At 42.7% G+C, this 17,940-nt stretch overlaps 1 protein-coding gene across 3 annotated transcripts in view; it reads right to left on the bottom strand.

Moving 5' to 3' along the window:
* LOC139541322 (capping protein inhibiting regulator of actin dynamics-like) overlaps positions 1–17,940 on the bottom strand; it is a 32,879-nt gene that overhangs the window by 8,831 nt on the left and 6,108 nt on the right. For 2 of the 3 annotated variants that reach the window (XM_071345849.1, XM_071345848.1), the window contains exon 2: positions 11,138–11,281. The exons of the other annotated variant lie outside the window; for it this stretch is intronic. In XM_071345849.1, coding sequence (XP_071201950.1) covers positions 11,138–11,198 — 61 coding nt within the window. In that variant the 5' untranslated portion in view covers positions 11,199–11,281. The remainder of the gene's footprint in view (positions 1–11,137; positions 11,282–17,940) is intronic. 3 annotated transcript variants of the gene reach the window in all.

Here is a 17,940-nt window from a genome sequence, read left to right as displayed (position 1 = left end):
TGTTTTACTACAGATTTTTTTTTTTTTTGTGTAACACAGTTTCGACAGGTTTTTTTGTTCCCTCCCGAGTTTCCATTAGCTCAGGAAGTGCAACACAGAACACATCTGTGGAAATCTGTGTTAAAACGGTGCACAGTAAGTGTATCTTTGTATTTGTAAAATAATTTTGGTGATATGAAAGAATTTCTGAGTTTTCTAAAACTGCATTGCACGCAGTGATTAACGTTAGACTGAGTGTCGGGACTGTTGTTGTCACGCCCTGACCAGAGTTTGCTTTGTATGTTTTATGTTTTGGTTGGTCAGGGTGTGATCTGTGTGGGCATTCTATGTTGTATGTCTGGTTTGTATATTTCTATGTGTTTGGCCTGATATGGTTCTCAATCAGAGACAGGTGTTTTGCGTTGTCTCTGATTGGGAACCATATTTAGGTAGCCTGTTTTGTATTGTGGGTTGTGGGTTATTGTCTATGTTATGTTGCATGTTTGCACAGTGTTTATATAGCGGTCACGTTCGTCTTATTCGTTTGGTTGTTTTTGTGTAAGTGTTCTTCATTAAACTTAGAAGAATGTATTCAAACCACGCTGCGCTTTGGTCCGCTTCTTACGACAATCGTGACAGTTGTACACATTGGCCCCGCTGTGGTCAGTTCAAATGAGAACCATATGGCTGTGTGGCCTTGCGTAAGTTGGGTTCTCAAGGGCTAAGGTTAGATTCAAATCTTTAAGTCATTATCTGTGACTTGGATTTAATAGAAATAGCGCGCCAATATGGTGGAAGGAATTTTTTAAACTTAAGTAGTACATGTAAGAAGAATCAAGTTAACCAACTACACATTTTTCCGTGATAGTGATGCACACGCTAGGACTATTTAAAACATGGCTATATACTAGCAGCATTTACCCTCCAGATTCAGTAGCTTGAAACCCCATTAGATTTTTGCCCAAAGTTTAGAAAAAAAAACTCAAACTGAACATAATTCATTATGGTTATTATTTTAGTTTGTTTTGGAGTCAAAGATAATATTGTCAGTATAGTTTTAGTTTATTTTCATTTACTTTTCATGATTTGTTTTCGTTTACTATAATAACCTTGGTTCACAGAGCATTTCAGAGCTGCCATGTTGTAGAATGCTAGCACACCAGGTAGCCCACAAACAAAACAAACCAATATATCTACAGAATCCCCTGTAATAATATAGAGTGAAGCTCTACCACACAGGAAATTATATTAAGATTATTTTCCTGTTTATCAGAGTATAAAATGCGGTTCCCTGAGTAAAGAAGTTTATCTCTGGAAATGACAATGACAATGTGCACAAGGACACATCAGTGTCCATATAGTTTCTATTCTCTACAAATTAATTTAAAAACCACACTCTCAGAGATATTAACCTTATATTGCACAAATCTTACTGCTATTTCAGTTACAGCTCTTATGAAGGAAGCTTGCTGTTAGTTTATCTACAAGGTGGTTTCTTACTGCTACTATAACATAATGATTACATTACAAGAGCAAAATATAATTCTGTTAGTATTGGCTATGTGATTTATTGACCAATAACCAGGTGTGAAATATTGTATCAGTAAATTACTGTCAAAAACATAAGTCATAGCTACCTGCTACACAACCCTGGCCGATGCAACCCCCTTCACTAGCAGACACTGACAGGGCATGATTTCAGTTGGCAGTGATTGAGTCTTGATAACCAAGCAGTTTCCATGCCACAGAGCTGAACTGAAGATAAGAGGACCTTTGCTTCCTATCTTTATTTCCTCATTAGCTTTCCTTGCCAGTCAGTTATACACTCCCAGTCATATTAGATACACATATCCGTGTCAAAAATAAAACGTCTGACAGTTGTCTCTCAGGGATCTCCTGACTGCTGTTGACATGATGGGGAAATCAGTGTAGATATGCTATCCATAGATATTATATTGTTACTGTATCTCAAGAGTGGAAGGAGCAGTGCTTGACTTGGGCAGGAGCTCACTGGCGCTGAGTACACCTCAAATGTTCTACTGCTTGACCTCCTGTTCCTCTTTTGGAATATTAGCTCAAAAGTATTGTGGAGCTTCTGCACCTAAATATAAGCAGTACCGGTACCCAAAATGAGTACCGGCCCTTATTTCCATCCAAATCAAGAACTGGGAAGGAGGTTATCACTTCTCCCACTAAAATGCTTTTCTATCCTCACTGATTGTCCTGGTTGAAAACTATTTGACATGCCAAGGTAAATTAAGAAAATTCAATCAAATGTTATTTTACACTAGACTAGTGCATACCGGTAATTGCATACCTTTGCCTGCCAGTATGAGAGGTGTGTTTCAACACGTGTTCAATACATGTACAGTGCATTCGGAAAGTATTCAGAACCCTTGACTTTTTCCACATTTTGTTACGTTACAGCCTTACTCTAAAACTGATTAAATTGTTTTTCCCACTTCATCAATCTACACACAATACCCCATAATGACAAAGCAAAAACAGGTTTAGATTTGTTTGCAAATTTATAACAAAAAAATAAAATGACGTTTACATAAGTATTCAGACACTTTACTCAGTACTTTGTTGTAGCACCTTTGGCAGCGATTACAGCCTTGAGTCTTACACATCCAAATATATCGGACCAAATTTTGAAAGCCACGAATTGTACTTCTGAATTCCGTAAAGTCGGTATGGAAGAGGTGAAAAAATTATTGTTGTCTATCAGCAATGACAAGCCACCGGGGTCTGACAATCTGGATGGAACATTACATAAATCTTCAATTTATGCCTACTAGAAAGTGTGTGCCCTCAGGCCTGGAGGGAATCTAAAGTCATTCCGCTTCCCAAGAATAGTAAAGCCCCATTTACTGGCTCAAATAGCCGACCAATCAGCCTGTTACCAACCCTTAGTAAACTTCTGGAAAAAATTGTGTTTGACCAGATACAATGCTATTTTACAATAAACAAAGTGACAACAGATTTTCAGCATGCTTATAGGAAAGGACACTCAACAAGCACAGCACTTACACAAATGACTGATGATTGGCTGAGAGAAATTGATGATAAAATGATTGTGGGGGCTGTCTTGTTAGACTTCAGTGCAGCTTTTGACATTATCGATCATAGTCTGCTGCTGGAAAAACGTATGTGTTATAGCTTTACACCCTCTGCTACAACGTGGATAAAGAGTTACTTGTCTAACAGAACAGAGGGTGTTCTTTAATAGAAGCCTTTCAAACATAACCCAGGTAGAATCAGGAATTCCCCAGGGTAGCTGTTTAGGCCCCTTGCTTTATTCAATTTTTACTAACGACATACCACTGACTTTGGGTAAAGCCAGAGTGTCTATCTATGCGGATGACTCAACACTATACACGTCAGCTACTACAACGACTGAAATGACTGCAACACTCAACAAAGATCTGCAGTTAGTTTCAGAGTGGGTGGCAAGGAACAAGTTAGCCCTAAATATTTCTAAAACTAAAAGCATTGTATTTGGGACAAAACATTCACTTAACCTCAACAAAATCTTGTAATAAATAATGTGGAAATTGAGCAAATTGAGATTACTAAACTGCTTGGAGTAACTACATTGTAAACTGTCATGGTCAAAACATATTGATACAGTAGTAGCTAAGATGGGGAGAAGTCTGTCCATAATAAAGCGATGCTCTGCCTTCTTCACAACACTATCAACAAGGCAGGTCCTACAGGCCCTAGTTTTGTCGCACCTTGACTACTGTTCAGTCGTGTGGTCAGGTGCCACAAAAAAGGACTTAGGAAAATTGCAATTGGCTCAGAACAGGGCAGCACGGCTGGCCCTTGGATGTACACAGAGAGCTAATATTAATAATATGCATGTGAATCTCTCCTGGCTCAAAATGGAGGAGAGATTCACTTCTTCACTACTTGTATTTATGAGAGGTATTGACATGTTGAATGCACCGAGCTGTCTGTCTAAACTACTGGCACACAGCTCGGACACCCATGCACACCCCACAATACATACCACCAGAGGTCTCTTCACAGTCCCCAAGTTCAGAACAGACTATGGGAGGCACACAGTACTACATAGAGCTATGACAACATGGAACTCTATTCCACATCAAGTAACTGATGCAAGCAGTAAAGTGAGATTAAAAAAATAACTTATCAAACAGCGGGGACTGTGAAGCAACACATACATAGACACAGACAAATCATTCACACACACACACACACAGTAACATATACACACACACACACACACACACACACACACATGGATTTAATACTGTAGATATGTGGTAGTGGTGGAGTAGGGGCCTGAGGGCACACAGTGTGCTGTGAAATCTGTGAATGTATTGCAATGTTTTTAAAATTGTATAAACTCCCTTAATGTTGCTGGACCCCAGCTAATGGGGATCCATAATAAATATAAATATAAAGTATGATGCTACAAGCTTGGCACACCTGTATTTGGGGAGTTTTCCCATTCTTCTCTGCAGATCCTCTCAAGCTCTGTCAGGTTGGACAAGGAGTGTCACTTCACAGCTTTTTTCAGGTCTCTCCAGAGATCTTCGATTGGGTCCAAGTCAGGGCTCTGGCTGAGCCACTCAAGAACATTTAGAGACTTGTCCCAAAGCCACTCCTGCGTTGTCTTGGCTGTGTGCTTAGGGTCGTTGTCCTGTTTGAAGGTGAACCTTCACCCCAGTCTGAAGTCCTGAGTGCTCTGGATCAGGTTTTCCTCAAGGATCTCTCTGTACTTTGCTCTGTTCATCTTTCCTTCGATCCTGACTAGTCTCCCAGTCCCTGCGGTTAAAAGCTTTCCCACAGCATGATGCTGCCATCACCATGCTTCACCGTAGGGATGGTGCCAGGTTTCCTCCAGATGTGAATCTTGGCATTCAGGCCAAAGAGTTCAATCTTGGTTTCATCAGACCAGAACATCTTGTTTCTCATGGTCTGAGAGTCTTTAGGTTCCTTTTGGCAAACTCCAAGCGGGCTGTCATGTTCCTTTTACTGAGGAGTGGCTTCTGTCTGGCCACTCTACTATAAAGGCTTGATTGGTGGAGTGCTGCAGAGATGGTTGTCCTTCTGGAATGTTCTCCCATCTCCACAGAGGAACTCTGGAGCTCTGTCAGAGTGACCATCGGGTCTTGTTCACCTCCCTGACCAAGGCCCTTCCCCCAATTGCTCAGTTTGGCCGGGCAGTCGGCTCTAGGAAGAGTCTTGGTGGTTCCATACTTCTTCCATTTAAGAGTGATGGAGGCCACTGTGTTCTTGGGGACCTTCAATGCTGTAGAAATGTTTTGTCACCCTTCCCCAGATCTGTGCCTCAACACAATCCTGTCTCAGAGCCCTACAGACAATTCCTGCAACCTCATGGCTTGGTTTTTGCTCTGACATGCACTGTCAACTGTGGAACCTTATATAGACAGGTGTGTGCCTTTCCAAATCATATCTAATCAATTGAATTTACCACAGGTGGACTCCAATTAAGTTGTAGAAACATCTCAAGGATGATCAATGGAAACAGAATGCACCTGAGCTTAATTTCGAGCCTCACAGCAAAGGGTCTGAATAGTTATGTAAATAAGGTATCTGTTTTTTATTTTTAATACATTTGCAAAAAGTTCAAAAAAACAGTTTTTGCTTTGTCATTATGGGGTATTGTATGTAAATTGTACATTTTTACGGAACAAAATGTGGAAAAAGTCAAGGGGTCTGAATACTTTCCGAATGCACTGTATGTGCTCTAAGTCAGTGTTTTCCAGGATTCCTTTATATGTTCTAATGAGTATCTGTATGATCAGATGTTTGTAATGTATCTATGTCAGTGTTTGTGTGTCTGAATGTTAGTGGGAGATCCTGTGGATGAACTGAAGTGGGAGAGGTTACCAGGTTACTCTGCACCACTGTGAAGACAAATGCTTTCTGCTTTCTCTGGGTATCCCTTTCAGGGCTATAAGTAGCAACCAGTGTATGATTTCACTCTGTGTGTGTTGCTGCACAGGGGCATTGTGGAAAATTATACAGCAAACTCATTTCTACTCTCTGGTCACAAACACAATCTCTCTGAGCTGTGTGAGTTTGAGTCAGTAGTGTTAAAAAGTTGCATCTGAATCCATCTATCCTTCGTGGTTAAAATACTATCCTGTAGGTCGACTAACTCCTGACCATGTAAATCATATTAAATGTTCAATAGCCATCAATCCCCTCTACCAAGACCTCAGCCAAATCATAATCTGTACTCATCCAAACTACCATATCATCTGTGGTATAATTCAATCATGTGTGTTACCTAATCATTTATTAACAATGGTGCAATTTAGAGAAACAAAGGCTTCAACAGAACAGTGTACCGGCAGTTTACCAACAGGGTGTCAACAGTGTGCCAGTCTGTTGACCCAGACTGCTGACTGAGCCAACTCTGAGAGACTACTGGGTTCAGCCTCTGTGTCTTAGTGTGTTATTGAGCAAACTGATGAGCTGCTCCAGCCTATTTCTCTCTGTCTGTCAGACTGTTTCTCCCTCTGGGGAAGTACTGAGTGTTGTACTGTGGATGATGTCCTATTTTTACCAGCATTAGGGCCTGTCCTGCACTGCTTCTACTCTGTTTCGCTGGCCGGCCAATACTGCACTCACTGCCCCTGGCGTGCTCACACACTCATGCATGGGGCAGCACATAGACTAGTGGTTAGAGTGTTGGGCCTGTAACCAAAAGGTTGCTAGATCGAATCCCCAAGCTGACAAGGTAAAAATCTGTTGTTCTGCCCCTGAACAAGGCAGTTAACCCACTGTTCCTAGGCTGTCATTGTAATTAAGAATGTGTTCTTAACTGACTTGCCTAGTTAAATAAAGGTTAAAAAATGAAACCAGAAAGGACATGTTTTCAGCAGAGTAGAACACCCAGTAGCATTCCACACATCTACTTTAGGGTTAAGTCTGAATGGTCAGCATGAAACATAATCGACTACATAGTAAAGCTATTATTACTTTCTACTATCAACACAGACCTATATTTTGAACTATAGCCTAACATCACATCGGGCTGTCTGTAAATGCAGAAAGGAAATGCTTCAAGCCTAAGCCTAGAGTGAAGAGATATGGGCTCAGGCTGTGTATTGATTTATGTAGGTCCATATTCAGAGTTGTCAACTAAAACTATTCCACTGATCAATTTCAGTTATTTACTGTAGCTTGGATAATCAATAATCTACACTGCTCGCTGTCCTGATACGTTGTTTTATTTCCTTTAGTTTCTGTCCTTTCAATTACATCCTTTCTGAATGTATTAATTCCCCATAGGAAAGTAGATATCAATAGGTGATAAAAGTAGGTACAGAGTGCAGAAATCACACACAGGGTCACACAGAGGCCTTATACCATCACACAAGTCTAAAATAAGCCCTGTAAGCTTTTGATATCAGTTACTGTACAACCCATCACTGCATCACCACACCATGCATTTCTTAAAGAGACAGTTAAAAAGAGGTATAAATATAAGCCAACAAAGGCCTCCTTTTATTCTCTTATCATCTACCTGGCAATGACCTTCTCTCCCCTCTCTCCAAGGGTCCCTTGGTGACTAGCTTGTTAATGGTATAGGGCTCCCGAGTGGCGCAGCGGTCTAAGGAACTGCATCTCAGTGCACGAGGCGTCACTATAGGCCCTGGTTCGATTTCAGGCTGTATCACATCCGGTTGTGATTGGGAGTCCCATAGGGCGGCGCACAATTGGCCCAGCATTGTCCGGGTTTGGCTGTCATTGTAAATAAGAATTTGTTCTTTAACTGACTTGTCTAGTTAAATAAAGGTAACAAAAAATAATATATATATATAACTCCTCTGAGGCCACTGCTCTACACACAGTTTGTGTACAAAATTATTGCTTAGATAGCCAAACAAACACCTTACATAGCTCAGAAAAGGGTTGCAATTAAATTAAAGTGTTCATGAGAATTACACATCTTTCAAATCAAGATAATCCTAACTGAGCAAATCACAGGATACTCACAGTGCTCTCTCTCTACTTCCCTCTCTCAACTATCTCCTTCTCTCACTGCAGCTGTGGATAACATGTTAGCCCAGCAGGGAAGTCCTTTGTTCCTCCAGACCTGCATTCGATTAGAGATCCTCCACCTAATCACAACGTGAATAACACCCATCACACATGACTGCAGTGCAACTTCTGAACAAAACCACATGGTTCACCACTTCTAACAGAGGCAATTTAAGAAACATAATATTGCAAAAAATAGATTCAAATGAAAGATGCTGTTTTTATCTCACCAAACAATTGTCTCAACACCTCAATCACACACACAGCTCTCTGGCTGCAACACCTCTCATCAGTCTCTGCACTTTGTTGGCTGCAACACCTCTCATCAGTCTCTGCACTTTGTTGGCTGCAACACCTCTCATCAGTCTCTGCACTTTGTTGGCTGCAACACCTCTTATCAGTCTCTGCACTTTGTTGGCTGCAACACCTCTTATCAGTCTCTGCACTTTGTTGGCTGCAACACCTCTTATCAGTCTCTGCACTTTGTTGGCTGCAACACCTCTTATCAGTCTCTGCACTTTGTTGGCTGCAACACCTCTCATCAGTCTCTGCACTTTGTTGGCTGCAACACCTCTCATCAGTCTCTGCACTTTGATGGCTGCAACACCTCTCATCAGTCTCTGCACTTTGTTGGCTGCAATACCTCTTATCAGTCTCTGCACTTTGTTGGCTGCAATACCTCTTATCAGTCTCTGCACTTTGTTGGCTGCAACACCTCTTATCAGTCTCTGCACTTTGTTGGCTGCAACACCTCTTATCAGTCTCTGCACTTTGTTGAGCCACCGGCTTTCACATGTACAGTGGAAACACATGGTGTGTAAATCCCAATCACTTGGGCCGGAAGCCTGGCATGTGTGAGACAGTATTGAGAAAGAGAGAGGGGGGGAGACAGAGATAGAGAGAGGGGGGGGGGGTAGAGGGAAAGACAGAGAGAGAGGGGGGTAGAGGGGAAGACAGAGAGAGGGGGGTAGAGGGGAAGACAGAGAGAGGGGGGGGGGGGTAGAGGGGAAGACAGAGAGAGGGGGGGGGGGTAGAGGGAGAGACAGAGAGGGGGGGGGGTAGAGGGAGAGACAGAGAGAGGGGGGGTAGAGGGGAAGACAGTGAGAGAGGGGGGTAGAGGGGAAGACAGTGAGAGAGGGGGGTAGAGGGGAAGACAGTGAGAGAGGGGGGTAGAGGGGAAGACAGAGAGAGAGGGGTAGAGGGGAAGACAGAAAGAGAGGGGGTAGAGGGAGAGACAGAGAGCGAGGGGGGTAGAGGGGAAGACAGAGAGAGAGGGGGGTAGAGGGAGAGACAGAGAGAGAGAGGGATAGAGAGAGGTAAAGAGAGGGATAGAGACATAGAGAAGGAGAGAGAGAGATAGACAGAGAAAATGATCCCGTCCCCAGAGGGATCAGCAGCGTGCTGTACTCCCTCTGCTCAATGCTTCTCCTTCCTGAGGGTGACAGAGCCTCTCAGAAATGCTCACCCAGAATGGCTCTTTGTCCTGACTGACTCTAGTTAGCACAGAACAAGGAGATGTATTTGGAGATGTAAGAGCGGGAATGTGTTGGAGTATACTGTGTGTATTGATGTGTGTGAGAGAGATTGTGTTATTGATTGTAAGGAAGTGTGTTAGTCTATTGTATATGTATGTGAATGGTGTGAACGGGTGTATGTGTGTTCAGTATGTGTGTGTACAGTATGTGTGTGTACAGTATGTGTGTGGATATGGACGTATATGTGGTGTGTGAGTACAATAGCTTTAGCTGAACTGACCACATGAGAGTGTATGTTGAGCAGGTGTCTGCGTGGCAATGAGACTGTGTGTGTGTGTGTGTGTGTGTGTGTGTGTGTGTGTGTGTGTGTGTGTGTGTGTGTGTGTGTGTGTGTGTGTGTGTGTGTGTGTGTGAGTGCGCGTGCGTGTGTTTCTGTGTGTGTGTGTGTGTGTGCGTGCGTTTGTCTGCGTGTGTGTCTGTGTGTGTGTGCGTGTATGTGAGTGTGTGTGTCTGTGTGTGTGTGTGTGTGTGTGTGCGTGCGCACGCAGTAGACAGACTTGAGAGGAAGTGTGTTAGTGTACTGTATATGTATGGGAATGGTGTGAAAGCGTGTATGTGTGTTCAGTATGTGTGTGTACAGTATGTGTGTGTTCAGTATGTTTGTGTACAGTATGTGTGTGTACAGTATGTGTGTGTACAGTATGTGTGTGTTCAGTATGTGTGTGTACAGTATGCGTGTGTACAGTATGTGTGTGTTCAGTATGTGTGTGTTCAGTATGTGTGTGTACAGTATGTTTGTGTTCAGTATGTGTGTGTTCAGTATGTTTGTGTACAGTATGTGTGTGTACAGTATGTGTGTGGATATGGACGTATATGTGGTGTGTGAGTACAATAGCTTTAGCTGAACTGACCACATGAGAGTGTATGTTGAGCAGGTGTCTGCGTGGCAATGAGACAGTGTGTGTGTCTGTGAGTGCGTGTGTGTCTGTGTGTGTGTGTGCGTTTGTCTGCGTGTTTGTCTGCGTGTGTGTGTCTGTGTGTGTGTGCGTGTATGTGAGTATGTGCATGCGTGTGTGTGTGTGTGCGTTTGTCTGCGTGTCTGTGTGTGTGTGTGTGCGTGCATTTGTCTGCGTGTGTGTGTCTGTGTGTGTGTGTATGTGAGTGTGTGCATGCGTGTGTGTGTCTGTGTGTGTGTGTGTCTGTGTGTGCGTGTGTGCGTGCGTTGGCACGCAGTAGACAGACTTGATAGCAGAACTGCAGATAGGATGAGAGAAGCACGAGGAGCGGCTATGTGCTCTGCAGAAGCAGAGAGAGATGCCTTTGACAAGGGTACAGCTGCAACACAGAGTGGGAATGGCATAGCATCACACTGCTGTATTGCAGTGCTGCTGTGTAGCCAGCCAACAGCTCCACATCCCTCCTCTGTGACACAGCCCTGCACCATGGCTTCATAGCACTGGTTATAGCCATAAGCATAGCGGGACAGCTAACAGCTAACTGCCATAGCTCAATAGCATAACTCAGTGCCATGATAGCGCAATGTGTCGGCTAAAGTGCCGTATAGCTTTTCAGCGTAAACAGCTTGTTGTCATTGTCGAAGAGCATGGATGCGATGCAGCAGTGTAACCTTTTACCTATTTCAACGGCACAACTCGACAGGGCTGCGCACCACTGCAGTAAAATCTTAGGGAACATCGATCTGGCCTTCTGCACAATGTCTGTCTCTTTTACCCAGACCAGACCAGCGGCGCTGCTGCTGTTGCCTCCTCTCTCTGGGGCTTTGGGAGAAACAAAGGGAAATACAAACAGAAAGGTAAACAGCAGCTTTGGGGTTGTTATTAAAGTTATTAGGGTTGCTTAAGGCGCTCTATTGAGAGTTAGGGATATAGGATGGAGATAAGGTATGACATCAAGGCAACTAAAGTAATTGAAGGTATGGATGAGGAAGAAGTCCTAGTCAGTAGTACTACATGTACTGTAGCATGGTGGGAGCGGAGGACAAGAGGGACATAGAATCCATAGATTCAGGTAAGGGCCTCTTCTTGGTTACAGAATATCAGTTGTTATTGACTAAAGTGCCAATAATGTCTGCTATGCTTCACAATACATTATAACAGGGTTGTTAGTGTAACATTTACCCCTCTCTTTGTTGCCCTCTCTCTTCTCTCCATACACTGATAAAAAATATCTAAAGTTTAGCAACCTCCGGTTCCCATGGCAAAAGCTTCTTGCCAAATCAGTAACGAAATTGACACCAAAGAGATCAAGAGGCTTGTCCAGACGAGTTTCAGAAGAAAGTTTTTTGTTTTACATTTACATTTACATTTAAGTCATTTAGCAGACGCTCTTATCCAGAGCGACTTACAAATTGGTGCATTCACCTTATGACATCCAGTGGAACAGCCACTTTACAATAGTGCATCTAAATCTTTTAAGGGGGGGGGGGGGGGGTCAGAAGGATTACTTTATCCTATCCTAGGTATTCCTTAAAGAGGTGGGGTTTCAGGTGTCTCCGGAAGGTGGTGATTGACTCCGCTGTCCTGGCGTCGTGAGGGAGTTTGTTCCACCATTGGGGGGCCAGAGCAGCGAACAGTTTTGACTGGGCTGAGCGGGAACTGTACTTCCTCAGTGGTAGGGAGGCGAGCAGGCCAGAGGTGGATGAACGCAGTGCCCTTGTTTGGGTGTAGGGCCTGATCAGAGCCTGAAGGTACTGAGGTGCCGTTCCCCTCACAGCTCCGTAGGCAAGCACCATGGTCTTGTAGCGGATGCGAGCTTCAACTGGAAGCCAGTGGAGAGAGCGGAGGAGCGGGGTGACGTGAGAGAACTTGGGAAGGTTGAACACCAGACGGGCTGCGGCGTTCTGGATGAGTTGTAGGGGTTTAATGGCACAGGCAGGGAGCCCAGCCAACAGCGAGTTGCAGTAATCCAGACGGGAGATGACAAGTGCCTGGATTAGGACCTGCGCCGCTTCCTGTGTGAGGCAGGGTCGTACTCTGCGGATGTTGTAGAGCATGAACCTACAGGAACGGGTCACCGCCTTGATGTGAGTTGAGAACGACAGGGTGTTGTCCAGGATCACGCCAAGGTTCTTAGCGCTCTGGGAGGAGGACACAATGGAGTTGTCAACCGTGATGGCGAGATCATGGAACGGGCAGTCCTTCCCCGGGAGGAAGAGCAGCTCCGTCTTGCCGAGGTTCAGCTTGAGGTGGTGATCCGTCATCCACACTGATATGTCTGCCAGACATGCAGAGATGCGATTCGCCACCTGTCAGGTAGGACATTTTGAGCTTGTAATCGAACCCACAAATGCTGATGCTCCAGATACTCAACTAGTCTAAAGAAGACCAGTTTTATTGCTTCTTTAATCAGAACAACAGTTGTCAGCTGTGCTAACATAATTGTAAAAGGGTTTTCTAATGATCAATTAGTCTTTTAAAATGATAAACTTGTATTAGCTAACACAACGTGCCATTGGAACACAGGAGTGATGGTTGCTGATAATGGGCCTCTGTACGCCTATGTAGATATTCCATTAAAAACCAGCCGTTTCCAACTACAATAGTCATTTACAACATTAACAATGTCTACACTGTATTTCTGATCAATTTTATGTTATTTAAATGGACAAAAAATTTGCTTTTCTTTCAAAAACAAGGACATTTCTAAGTGACCCCAAACTTTTGAACGGTAGTGTACATACACAGAAGTATGATGGCCAAATGATGCTGTCTGTCACCATACTGCAAGTCTTACCATATGCAAGTATATATGATCTATAAAACCGAGAGCGACAACATCAGCTTTAATATAACAGTTGGAGTGAAAAAGATAAAAGGATAGGCTAGAGAAAGAAAGATAGAAGGGATGAAAAAATAACATGAAGTTGAAGTCTAGATGTGAAGAGTGGCAGAAGAGAGATGGTGGGGCAGAGCGTGAGACACACAACGCAGCAGTCACATGACCAGCAGGGTTATAGTTACCCTACTGACCACTAGTGAGGTAATAGGCTTCCATCGTGTGCCATGCAATGACAACGAAAACAAACAAATAGGCTTTTTTCTCTCACTGGACATCTCACAATGGCACAGTGATGTGAGGCTGACACTTCATGTGCAAACCGTTTTTCATGTTACCTACTGCAGCATACCACCCTGCATTCTACTGCTGGCTTGCCTCTGAAGTTAAGGCCGGTTGGTCCCTGGATGGGACACCAGATGATGCTGAACGTGGTGTTGGACGACCAGTAGTAGGCACTCTTTGCTCTGGTCTAAAAAATATCCCAATGCCCCAGGGCAGTGATTGGGGATGTTGCCCTGTGTCGGGTGCTGTCTTTCGGATGGGACATTAAACGGGTGTTCTGATTCTCTGTGGTCACTAAAGATCCCATGGCACGTATCGTAAGAGTAGGAGTGTTAAACCCGGTGTCCTGGCTAAATTCCCCAGCTGGCTGTCATACCATCATGGCCACCTAATCATCCCCAGCTTCTAATTGTTTCATTCATCCCCTGTAACTATTCCCCAGGTCGTTGCTGTAAATGAGAATGTGTTCTCTGTCAATTTATCTGGTAAATTATTTTCATCCTATGAACTTGGAGAATACAGTATTACATTATCTATTTACCAGGAAGAAATGTAAAATGCAGTTTTGTTCAAATATGATTGAATGTTTTTGTGTTGAGAGCATTATACGATCCTGCTATTTGTTGATTAGAGTCAAGAGCAAGCTAACAGTGCTTCTATCATTGTGTACTGTGCATACATCAATGTTAGATTTGATCTTGAATGATGTTTAAAGAGCAATAATGTCAGTTTCTGTGTATAAGAATGCAGTCTTACCTTGCTGCTGTCGTATCTGTGTGCAAAGATATCTCTATGTGAGTGGTGTGTATGTGTGGCTGTTCCACCCTTCTGCTGTGTCACAGTAACACCATCCCTACCATGAAGCATGGTGGTGGCAGCATCAGGCTATGGGTATGCTTTTCAGCGGCAGGGACTGGGAGACAGGTAAGGATAGAGGGAACAATGAATGGGGCCAAATACAGGCAAATCCTTGATGAAAACCAGCTTCAGAGTGCAAAAAAACTTAGACTAGGGTGAAGATTTACGTTCCAACAGTAAAATGACCCCAGAGCATACTGCCAAAGCAATGCTGGAATGACTTCAGAACAAGAATGTGAAAGTCCTTGAGTGGCACAGCCAAAGCCCAGACTTGAATCCCATTGAAAATCTGTTGAAAGACTTGAAGATTGCTGCTCACTGCAGCTCCCCATCTAACTTAACAGCTGCATGAGAATATCTGCAAGGAAGAATGGGAGAAAATCCCCAAATCCAGATGTGCAAATCTGATACAGTCATACCCAAGACGACTCAAAGCTGTAATCGCGTTCAAAGCTGCATCTACAAAGTATTGACTCAGGGGTTTGAATACTTATGTAAATTAGATATTTCTGTGTTTCATTTTCAATAAATTTGCTAACATTTCTAAAAACATGTTTTCACTTTGTCATTATGGGGTATTGTGTGTAGACATGTGAGAGAAAAAAAATATTTAATCCATGTTGAATTCAGGTTGTAACACAACAAAATGTGGAATAAGTCAAGGGGTGTGAATACTTTCTGAAGGTACTGTAAATGTGTTAGTGGGCAGGAGAAAGTGTCTCTGAGGAGAGGGAGGGGTGGTCTTTTGACCTGTGATAGGCTAGAAGCCGGGTGTTCTGCTGTGTCTGTTGCTGAGGAGGCACAAAGTGATACTTTGTTTCTTAGCCAGATCAGCCAGTGCAGGGTGAGAACAAAGTGGCATTCATAATTTCAACTGGCTGACGCGCGTGCACACACAGCCAATCCTTGTGAATTAACTGTAAATGTGTGTGTAACTGTATCTGTGCCCATTATAGTCGGCATGCTACAGTGGGTCTCATAATGTTATTGCAGTCTCTCATAGAACTTCTCTAATGTCAAGAGACCTGCCTTGCAGTCTTGAGGAATTCAGAGCCTTTGTGGACTCCTTCACTGAGAATATGCTGGTGGAATCATGTTGTCAAAGGGTTCATGTAACATGATATTTCATAGGATTATAAAATTCTGAGCGGGTTAGAACTCATTAGATCTAAAGAGATGTCACAGGATGATCATAGACTGACGATGCTTTATTGGACTTAACACCAAATGCCATTATAGGGTAAAGCTATACGAGTTCCATCGAGTAATATGTTTTATTGTAATCTGAGATAATTTACAGTAACCTCAACAGATAACAAATCATCTTATTTAGCTAGCAGACTACAAGTCACCCATAATCATTTCACAGTTGTAACGGTCTCCTCCAGCATCATAATGGGGTTGGAACGATGTCGTGTTACAGGAGGGAATTGACAGTAGTATCACTCTACAGCCTCATAGGGATATACAGTACAGTAGTAATGATGGGGCTTTACCAGCCTGGAGGCTGGCTGACATTACAGCAGCATAACACATCATAGACTCACTGTTCTCTGACTGGCTTAATTCATAGAAACTCCCACAAAACACAGAAGGGGAATGAGAGGGGAATAAGTCTAAATCATTCAACATTACATGAGCTGGGAGGTTTACAGGCCAAGATCAACAGCCTGCAGCGGTGATTCTCAGTCATACAGTTGCAGACTTTTTTTCTTATATCGTAAGGCATTAATTCATTCAGGGATCATAAGTGTGGCTTTTAATTTGAACGCAAATGTGTAATTATTGGAATTCCTCCAGTATGATTGGCCTGTCAGATGATGCATTATGATAAGCTGGTCCAATTCAGGAATGTCCTGATGGATTTAAGTCTGTGGTACTACAGGAATTTTGTCGTGTTTGAATAGTGTGATTGGATCAGATGCCATTGCAAGAGGCTCATGGATCAAACTTGAGTGAAAAAAACAAATCAAATCTATCATAGGAAGGGCTCAGATCCACTTAGGGAAGAGGGAGCCAGTACTGAATGTATATATACACATTTAAAAAACTCCATAGAGTAGTTTGTAGGCAATGCTGGGAAAACAGGATGCATGTCAAGTCCTTCCATTTATTCAGAGAATTCCCTAAAGTATGCTCTCTATGACTGCTATTTTAGGTTGAACCAAATCGGTCAAAACGTAATATTATACTTTTATTTAACTAGGCAAGTCAGTTGTGAACAAATAACAAATAACAGAGATATCGTTTTCTGACATACCCTCAATATGCTATTTTAAATATACCGAGCTCATTTCCATTTGTATTTTCTTACAGTATATCAATAACACTATTTAACACTATTTGCTACATGTAGCCTGCCTCACCATAGATGCCAAGAGTTACAGACCCAAATGTATAAACAAACAACATAGCAATACTGTGTCTTTGACAAATTATGTTTCTGTCTAGCAAGAGACGACTTGACTGTACAATCTGAGAAACAACAAGCACTTTGGTCAAAGGCTGAGGACCTTACACCTTCGCAAGGTAGTTACTGGAACTTTGGTTTTCCTAGATATTTGCTTTAAAGCAGGAGCCAAATCCATAGGATGTAGTGATCACAATATAATAGCCAAATCTAGGAAAACCAAAGTTCCAAAGACTGGGCCTAATATAGTGTATAAGAGGTCATACAAGAAGTTTGTAGTGATTCATATGTTGATGATGTAAAGAATATTTGCTGGTCTGTGGTGTGTAATGAGGAGCAACCAGACGCTGCACTTGACGCATTTATGAAACTACTTATTCCAGTTACTAATAAGCACGCACCCATTAAGAAAATGACTGTAAAAACTGTTAAATCCCCTTGGATTGATGAGGAGTTGAAAAATTGTATGGTTGAGAGGGATGAGGCAAAAGTAATGGCAAATAAGTCTGGCAGCTCAACTTGGCAAACGTACTGCAAATTAAGAAATCATGTGACTAAACTAAATAAAAATAAACTACACTATGAAACAAAGATAAATTATACAAAGAATGATAGTAAAAAGCTTTGGGGCACCAACTCGGCTCCTTCATTTATTGAATCAGATGGCTCATTCATCACAAAGCCCAATGATATTGCCGAATACTTTAATGACTTTTTCATTGGCAAGATAAGCAAACTTAGGGATGACATGCCAGCAACAAACGCTGACACTACACATCCAAGTATATCAGACCAAATTATGAAAGACAAGGATTGTACTTTTGAATTCCGTAAAGTCAGTGTGGAAGAGGTGAAACAATTATTGTTGTCTATCAACAATGACAATCTAGATGGAAAATTACTGAGGATAATAGTAAACGGTATTGCCAAACCTATTTGCCACATCTTCAATTTAAGCCTACTAGAGAGTGTGTGCCCTCAGGCCTGGAGGGACGTTAAAGTCATTCCTCTACCCAAGAATAGTAAAGACCCCTTTACTGGCTCAACTGGCCGACCAATCAGCCTGTTACCAACCCTTAGTAAACTTCT

This window comes from Salvelinus alpinus, chromosome 16 (assembly GCF_045679555.1).
Source record: "Salvelinus alpinus chromosome 16, SLU_Salpinus.1, whole genome shotgun sequence".
Taxonomy (NCBI): Eukaryota; Metazoa; Chordata; class Actinopteri; order Salmoniformes; family Salmonidae; genus Salvelinus; species Salvelinus alpinus.
The sequence above is the reverse complement of the archived record's forward strand: the minus strand, read 5'-3'. Positions and strand labels throughout refer to the sequence as shown.